The 8,627-nt window shown below is 35.6% G+C and overlaps 2 protein-coding genes across 3 annotated transcripts; one reads left to right on the plus strand and one right to left on the minus strand.

Annotated features, from left to right (window-relative positions):
• The first annotated feature begins 1,559 nt into the window (after positions 1–1,559).
• Positions 1,560–6,081, plus strand: LOC123207387 (hydroxyproline O-galactosyltransferase GALT6-like). The gene is made up of 7 exons (XM_044624778.1): positions 1,560–2,840; positions 3,258–3,490; positions 3,563–3,853; positions 3,968–4,096; positions 4,257–4,430; positions 5,212–5,319; positions 5,447–6,081. Exons 1-7 carry the CDS (start codon positions 1,973–1,975, stop codon positions 5,654–5,656), a joined length of 2,013 nt encoding a protein of 670 aa, XP_044480713.1. The 5' UTR covers positions 1,560–1,972; the 3' UTR covers positions 5,657–6,081.
• Positions 6,082–6,296: 215 nt separating this feature from the next.
• On the minus strand, positions 6,297–8,010 carry LOC123207388 (wall-associated receptor kinase-like 15). 2 transcript variants are annotated; one of them, XM_044624780.1, is made up of 3 exons: positions 7,079–8,010; positions 6,905–6,983; positions 6,297–6,513 (listed from the first exon to the last, which is right to left on the minus strand). In XM_044624780.1, the coding sequence occupies exons 1-2, from the start codon at positions 7,938–7,940 to the stop codon at positions 6,931–6,933; spliced, it is 915 nt and encodes a 304-aa protein (XP_044480715.1). In that variant the 5' UTR covers positions 7,941–8,010; the 3' UTR covers positions 6,297–6,513; positions 6,905–6,930. The 2 variants fall into 2 exon arrangements, with proteins under 2 accessions (XP_044480715.1, XP_044480714.1); XM_044624779.1 differs by lacking the exon at positions 6,297–6,513 and having other exon boundaries at positions 6,811–6,983.
• Positions 8,011–8,627: the final 617 nt, after the last annotated feature.

The raw sequence follows: 8,627 nt of genomic DNA on the forward strand, positions 1-8,627 counted from the left end.
AAAAGAACAAAGAAATAAACATAATTAATCTTAAGGTTAAGGTTTTACTAATGGTAGAGGGAAAATAGAAAGCTTAAGAGCAAGTGTAACAAGATGACGATAGAGAAATGAATATTAATAATTAGATATTCGATGTTTGACTTGAGAAATTGACAAGTTTATGAGAAATTGACTTCATCTAGATCCATCACGTGATAGATCTTAACCATTTTTGTGCTGCTTTGATTCGTTGAGGATGCTTCTGGACAATGCTAAGATTTGTCAAACTAGAAGCAACGCTAAGATTTGAGATCTGAAAGTGGAAGTGGAAACGATGTCAAAGTGGAACTAGACGGATCTTTGATGACACTGCTTCTAGTCGTCGCCTTCATGGCCTCTTAGTGGTCATGTCTTCATAGTGGAGGTTGGAGGGAGCGTTGACATATGGGAAATCGATCAAAGAACAATCGTCGAAGAAGGAAAATGAAGGAATAAAATTCTTTAGAAAAAATTATCACTTTTTCAACTTTCGATAGAAAAAATTATTAGATTTTTAAATATAAGAAAAAAATATGAGTATCTTTTAGTTTTTTTTTAATTTTTACTCTTAATTCTAATAATAAATTTTAATAAAAAAAATGATTATTTAGATTTTTAAAAATTAATTAATATGAGTTTGAGATTTTACCAATCCTTGGGTGGAAATAAGTCTTTTTCCAAAATAAAATAAAATAATTTTTGGCCTGGATTTATTTTGTAGTCGACATCAAAGTAGCTATAACACTCTGGCGAAAATGAAGAATAAAAAAAAAACGCAATCTGAAATTCTTCCAAGTCAGTTGCCTGCTATATAAATATTTAAAATTTAAAAAAGGAGTTAATAAAGACAACCTCAACGATTAAAAACTCCACCAACCACCTAAACTAGACCCGTCTTGTCCAAGTCCCCACCATCAAAATCTATTTGCAAGATTTTATAAATTATTATTATTATTTAATTTCATAAAACTATATGCATTTATATGCTGTACTATAGCAATGATTTGTATAAAAAAAAAATTTAATTTTTAACCGTGTGTGATATTTTATTAAATAATATTATATTAATTATAATTTTTTTATTTTTTTAAAATTATATCATATAATATAATACGATATTTAATATATGATATAAAAAATTAAATTTTTAATATATAATATAATACATAATTTAATTATTGTTATATATATTTTATATATTATTTTATAATTAAATATTATTTTATTTTTATATACTAAATCGGTTACGTGTGGAACTCTTCGAATCGGTTAAAAAAAAAAAAAAGCCATGTAATGCCTTTTCGTTCTGGTGTTAACGGTTGAACACAAGGATGATCACGTTTAAAATGTTTATTTATTTACGTTTGGAAGGGGGGGAAGGGACAGCTGTTGTTGTGGGGGTGGATAATTGTAATAAAATTAGTGAGAAAGATTTTATTAGACTTTAAATTGATATTTAAGGGGAAAACATGTTATTAATTTAGTTTAATCTAATAATGTTGTTGGTAGATAAATATTATTAATAAATTAGAAGCAAAAGCAAGTCCTCCACTCCACCATTCTCTTCATTTCTTACTTGATCAGCATTGCCATTGCCATCGCCATTGCCATTAGTTTTTTCCATTGCAGACCAAACCCAGCTATACGACAGCCTAAGATCTGGATGGAAGGCAATGGGATTTTGCATTAAATGATTTTTTTAAATAATACTTTGCTTTTTTGCCATTTAAAGCAAAATAAAATATAAAGAATTTAATTTCCATTTCCCTTTCCCTTTCCCTTTCCCTTTCAGTTCATTTCTTTCAAGCAAGTGCTGACTCTTAACTGCCTTAACACTTTTCTCTCTTCCCAGTTTCCTCGCCTTATTGGGTTAGTTTTGTCCAACAGCGGACGATAATACAACCCAAACACTGTGATCCTGTCCTCGGTTTTTTTATTTGACTGTTTTTTCAAAATGAAGCGGGGGAAATTTGAGTCGGTTTTGACGTTGAGTCGACTCAGGATGATTAAATTTCTGATGGGTGTTTTGTTTAGTTACCTTCTCTTCATGAGCTTTGAAATTCCTCTTGTTTTCAGAACTGCCGACTCTGAGTCCGATGATGGGTCTATTGGGTTCTTCGATAACGCTTTGCCCAAGCATGTGCTGCTTGAAACCGAGTCTGAAGAGTTGAACGCGGCGAGTCGACCTTCAAGGGACGATTTTAATAGTTTTTCACGGACACCGGAGCGGAGAATGCGGGAGTTCAAGAAAGTTTCCGGCTTGTTCTTCAACGAGAGCACACTTGAAGACATTGAAGGAAGTAAAGACGAGTTCTCTTTTCTCCACAAGACGGCGAAGCAAGCGTGGCTGGTTGGTAAGAAAGTTTGGGAGGAACTTGAATCCGGGAAAACCGTTGCTTCAACCAAGCCCCAAACAAACAAGACGGTGGAGAACAAATCGGAGTCTTGTCCGCATTCGATTAGGATGTCCGGGTCGGATTTTTTAAAGAGGGGTCATCTCATGGTGCTGCCGTGTGGATTAACACTGGGTTCGCATATTACTGTTATTGGTTTGCCGCATTGGGCACATCCGGAGAATGATCCGAAGATAGCGACGTTGAAAGAAGGGGAGGAGTCTTTGATGGTTTCCCAGTTTATAATGGAGTTGCAGGGTTTAAAGACGGTGGATGGGGAGGACCCACCGAGGATTTTGCATTTTAATCCGAGATTGAAGGGTGATTGGAGCGGCAAGCCTGTGATTGAAATGAACACTTGCTATAGGATGCAGTGGGGTTCGGCTCATAGATGTGAAGGCTGGAAATCTAGAGCTGATGACGAAACTAGTAAGTAATGATTACACTTTGTCTTTTTGTTTTTCTGGTTGCTTTTTGTGCAATGTGAGAACATTTAACCACATTTAGCTGATATATTAGTAAGTAAATATAGTCTATTCAGTAAGCTGATATTTGCTGGTATAGATTACAGTTGTAGGTGATATGCAAGGTTTAGACCTTTGTTAAGCTATTTAAGAATTATGATAAATGTTGATACAAAGTCAGAAATTGTCATAATGCTACTGTGAAAATTATTTTGTGTGTGTTTGTCATTGATCTAATTGATGAGTAAGAACTGATTGATTGTTGGAGTTTAATTGTGTCTCAATCTGGTAATATGGAAAATTGGACTGATGGTTCAAATTAGCTTGTTTAATCTTTTTAAAGGGCTACTTTTCACCGTCATTTATGTTGCATTTTGTGAAGTTGATGGACGAGTGAAATGTGAGAAATGGATTCGTGATGATGACGATCACTTAGAAGAATCTAAGGCCACATGGTGGTTGAACAGGCTGATTGGGCGAACCAAGAAAGTGACATTTGAATGGCCATACCCATTTGCAGAGGGCAAGTTATTTGTTCTTACGATACAAGCTGGCTTTGAAGGCTACCATATTAATATCGATGGAAACCATATTGCGTCTTTTCCTTATCGAACTGTGAGTAACCTTGTCATATTGCCTATTTTTGATGAAGGTGGAACTTCTTAAATTGACAATAAATATATTCAGGGATTTGCTCTTGAGGATGCCACTGGACTAGCTGTGAATGGTAATGTTGATGTGCACGCTATATATGCTGCTTCCTTACCCACTTCTCATCCAAGTTTTGATCCCCAAAAGCATCTTGAAATGATAAGTAAGTGGCAAGCTCCACCTTTACCTCACGGACAGGTGGAGCTTTTTATTGGAATCCTTTCTGCTGGCAACCATTTTGCTGAGCGGATGGCTGTGAGGAAGTCTTGGATGCAACACAAGTTAATTAAATCTTCCAAAGTGGTGGCTCGGTTTTTTGTTGCACTGGTAAGGATGGAAGCAGGGTAGTATGCCATATCTCTTTTTGATGAGAAATCTTCTATATTGAATGTGCAGTATGAGCTAATAATGCCTGCTATTTTTGGGTCTTTTTCTCCACAGCATGGAAGAAAAGAAGTGAATGTGGACCTAAAGAAAGAAGCAGAGTATTTTGGTGATATTGTGATAGTTCCTTACATGGATGCTTATGACCTTGTTGTACTGAAGACTGTTGCAATCTGTGAATATGGGGTGAGTGGCAGCAGTGTTCAACTTTCTTCATTATTCAAGAAAATAAAATAGTACATGGCCTATGTGTTTATAAAATTTTCAGATTTTAAATTTTGCTTTTATATTATTTATTCCTTTTCAAAAGAAGGAAAAAATGCATTATCCTCATCGCTGCTTACAGGTTCGCACAGTTGCTGCAAAGTATATCATGAAGTGTGATGATGACACATTTGTTCGGGTGGATGCTGTCATCAAGGAAGCAAAGAAAGTCAATAGAGATAAGAGCCTGTATATTGGGAACATAAATTACTATCACAAGCCCCTCCGTAATGGAAAATGGGCAGTAACATATGAGGTATGCATTTTTTGTTAAATTCTGCAAATCCTGGAGGACCCATTTCCTTAGTTTTCTTTTTCTTGCTCTTTGTACAGTTTTCACTTTTGTGCTCAGATTTTGTTTACATGGTAACTATCTGTTTTGAAATTATTCTAATATATCAATTTTGGCTGCATTAATTGAATTTTGGTTGAAGGTGTGGTAAAATGAAGGGAATTGAGGATCTGCTCTTTTTTTCCTTCCATTCATCTCTCTTTTTCAATTGAGACCATGCTTTTATTTGACATGATATTTGGTTTCCTTCCATTATTTGAATTTTGGTTGAAGGTGTGAAAGAATATATGTTTTTTTTTTTTTTTGTTTTGGTTTTTGTTTTGTTTGGTCTCGAATATTTCAGTAATGGTACTGTACTTGCTCTTTCTTACTTGGAGATTAGAGGAATTTTTTGCTTTTGGAATGAAGACCAATCATAATTGGTCATATGTAGTGCTTGTGAAAATTTACATAAAAAAAAAAAAAAAAGAGAATTGTCTTACACGAACGTTACATTCTTCCTTTCTCTTTTTATCCTTTTGTGGTGTGGTTAGAGTAGTAAAATTTAACCGATCATTTTTCTGGCATAAGTGGCAATTATGTGTCCAGTGCTGCTTGAGCTATATTTCCAGATGATCAATAATTCTCGATTTTATTAACCTAATAATTAATGATTATTTTTTTAGTATGTATCTTTCGCTTGTAGAATTTTGGTTGTCACATCTTGAACAAGTGCTTACACTATTTCCTTTCTGGTGAGTTCCAGGAATGGCCTGAAGAAGATTATCCACCATATGCAAATGGTCCAGGTTATATTTTGTCTTCTGACATTGGACATTTTATCGTAAATGAATTTGAAAAACACATGCTAAGAGTAAGTTATTGATCTGCCTGCAATCCACATAACTTCTTGTTGCTGTCTATATGTGCAAGATTTGTGTGAAGTTTTTTTGATGATAAGTAGTCATTATTCTTTTTAACCAAATCGTTGGCCCGTCCAGTTGTTCAAGATGGAAGACGTGAGCATGGGAATGTGGGTGGAAAAGTTCAATAGTACAAAACCAGTTGAGTATGTTCATAGTTTGAAGTTCTGCCAGCATGGGTGCATCGAAGACTATTATACTGCTCATTACCAATCTCCTAGACAGATGACATGCTTGTGGGGTAAGTTGCAAAAGCGAGGAAAGCCACAGTGCTGCAACATGAGATGATAATGCCATGTTGTCCAGTTGCAGTATGGTAAATCTGAGAACAATTTTGCAGTCATAGTAAGTCTCTGTGTATATTTAGTGGGATTGAAGTGATAGGGTTAGGCCAGTTCTCTCCCTTTCATCACCGATTCTATGTTTTGGCCATTTATGATTTAACTTTGTATTCTTCCAAATTTACCGCTCGTAAATGTAAGAATAGTGACGGAACAAAACTTTAGGAATATATACAAGGTTTTCTTTCATAGACCACACCTGGATTGTATTCCCAAAACCAGTGAAACCCTGTATCTTTTAGCTAAATGTTCAAGTTGGGGGGTTTCATTTGTGACTATTTAATATAACACCCTGTTGTAATTGGAAACACAGGCGGAGAATGAAAGTATTTATGGTTCATTCTCTCTTGAGGATGGAGTTGCAAACTAAAATGTCCATTGTTGTAACAGTTAAATGGTTTGGCTTACTCTAACTAATATTATATGTACAAATAAATTATATGGACATATTTTTTATAAACTGAAGTGTTAATATGTTAGTAGCTGATTATAAAGTGAGAGAAAAAATAAATTAATAAAAATTATGACAGCATTTTATTGAATTGTATTTAATTTTTATTGCATTTTCTAGGAAAAAAAAAAACTTGGGTGCAAAATGAATGTGGCCAACGAGAGAGTATCTGAATGTCATACGTCCTGACTTTAAAACTCCCCATTGGCTAGATGAAGTGCTGTTACATCCAAAATTTTCACTTTCAAGAGCTCTAGCAACATCACTCCCAGCTAGATAAAGTTTTTGCATTCATTGCCCACTTATTATATGAGTACAAGTAATATGATTCTTCAATAAAATGGTTGTCTAGCCTGCATAAAAAGTGGGATACTCAAAGATAAGAGCATCAAACAATGGGCATAAAGTTTACCACTTTCCAGAGCTTCAAAGGAAAGTAGGCATAAAGAAGAACCTTTATGATGAAAAGAAAGAGGACCTTATTCCATGATCATTCTGAGATCATCAATTCCCCTAGCAGGTTCGAGAATAGTATTTTTATAACCTAGACCAGACATATTTGATGCTTTGGATACAAAATATGTAACAAATTTTAGGCCTTTATAATTGGGTTAATTGGTGGGTGCTTATTGTCAATATTACGCAAGAAATTTTCATCACCAAGTGGTTTGTTCTTTGATTCTATGCTCATAAAACTTACACAAGAAACAAAAGAGACTTCAACACTTAACAGTACTTAAATACCTTTCATCTCTCTAACAAATTACATTCTACAGCATGACCCAAACCAGAATCAATGTCAAGGCACCGGTCAGCCGAGTCCCTGCAACATCGAGATGATTCATGTATGCTTGAAGAAATCAGATAAAAAACTGACAGTATTATCAAAACATGAAGAGAAAATGAAAGAATCAGTACCTGTCTTCCATGGGAGAAGCCTTTGAGCATTATTGAAGGTTGATTCAAAGAAACAGTCTGTGGTGGTGTTCGCTTCACTGGGACAGTTGCAGATAAATGAATTGTAAGCTCCACCGTATCCACAAGCTCCATTACTCTTCTCGCAGTTGGCACATGTGCCAGGATAGTCGTTATACACATTGAATTTATATTTAAGTGCTATTCCGTACTTCCAATTTTCCGGGTTATATTCCTGCCCACTGAAGCTGTAGAACCCGGAATACGAAGAGCATTGCAACTTCTGTAAATCCATGTCAAATGAAGGCCCCAGATCAACCGGTGCATAAACACAACATGTAGAGATAGGGAGGTTGAGGGTGCTAATTGCTCTACAAGAATACAAATAACTGCAAATGGCTACCCCATTTTTGTCACATAAAGGGACTACTGCCGAGCTGTTATCTCCATTGAATGTGCTTGATTTGTAGATAGGTGAGGAAGCGATGGAACAGTCAAGTAGAGTAAAGACATTATCTTCATGGAAACTGAAGGGAGCATTCCAGTCAAGGCCAAAACCTTTGCTTGGTTGTGTACAAGCACAAGTAGACATGGAAGGATCCGTCAAGTATATGACTTGATTCATGTAGTCTATATCGGTGATGGGGTAGCAGCCTGTGTGTGTGGTCAAGGTGAGTTTTTGATCATTGCAAGTAACAAATTGTTGGAATCGAGGGTCGCCGCAGCCAGGGCCAGAGCCAAAGGGGTACTTGATTGGCAGTGTGCCACAGCTTCTTTGGCAAGGTTGTGATGAAACCAAAGAAGGAAGATAGCGGATTAGAGAGAAAAAGAATAAGAGTGTAATTGAAGGATAAGGTAGCTTCATTTTGAACCAAATTTGGGAAAGAGCAGGTGTATGTCTAAGAGAGAATTGAGATGTGAAGTGAGGAAGTGAGATGTGGAATGTGCTCTTAATTTGTACATATTTTATATGGGGGTTTAGCTTACTTAACGGGGTTCAAGCAGCACGTGGCTTTACACTATATTTGCTTAGTGAAAAGGAAAAGGAAGAAATATATATCCTTTCTTCTGTTTAGATGGTAAGATCCAAGAGAGAGTGAAAGATAAACGTTTTCACTTTACATTTTGCTCGTACCGGAAAAGAATTAATACCATTGGCTGTGTTTTTATTACTTTGGGTGTTGGGATGGCTAGCTTTTGGTTTCTAAGCTTTTTTCCATCTTTAGATGCCTTGTTTTCAGCATTTTTCTTAGCTTATTGAGTCTATGATTCGACTTCCACTACTAAAGACTTCATTTGGTGATCCAAGAAGTGGTGAACAAAAGCTAAGAAAGAAGTTGCTGCCTGAACTTTCCTTGTTGATTCTTGTTTGTGTTTTATGAGATCATCATTTTTCTTTTCTTAGGAAAGCAAAATTACTGGCTTTCTTAGGAAAGCGAACTTTCCTGAGGGATTCTGGGTACTTGGCAAACGAGTTTTTATCCCAGAGCAACAAGTATGAAAATTAAGCACTTTGAACATGGAAGACTAATTCATAGCAATCAAATTATTT

Source organism: Mangifera indica, unplaced genomic scaffold (assembly GCF_011075055.1).
Source record: "Mangifera indica cultivar Alphonso unplaced genomic scaffold, CATAS_Mindica_2.1 Un_0075, whole genome shotgun sequence".
Lineage (NCBI taxonomy): Eukaryota > Viridiplantae > Streptophyta > Magnoliopsida > Sapindales > Anacardiaceae > Mangifera > Mangifera indica.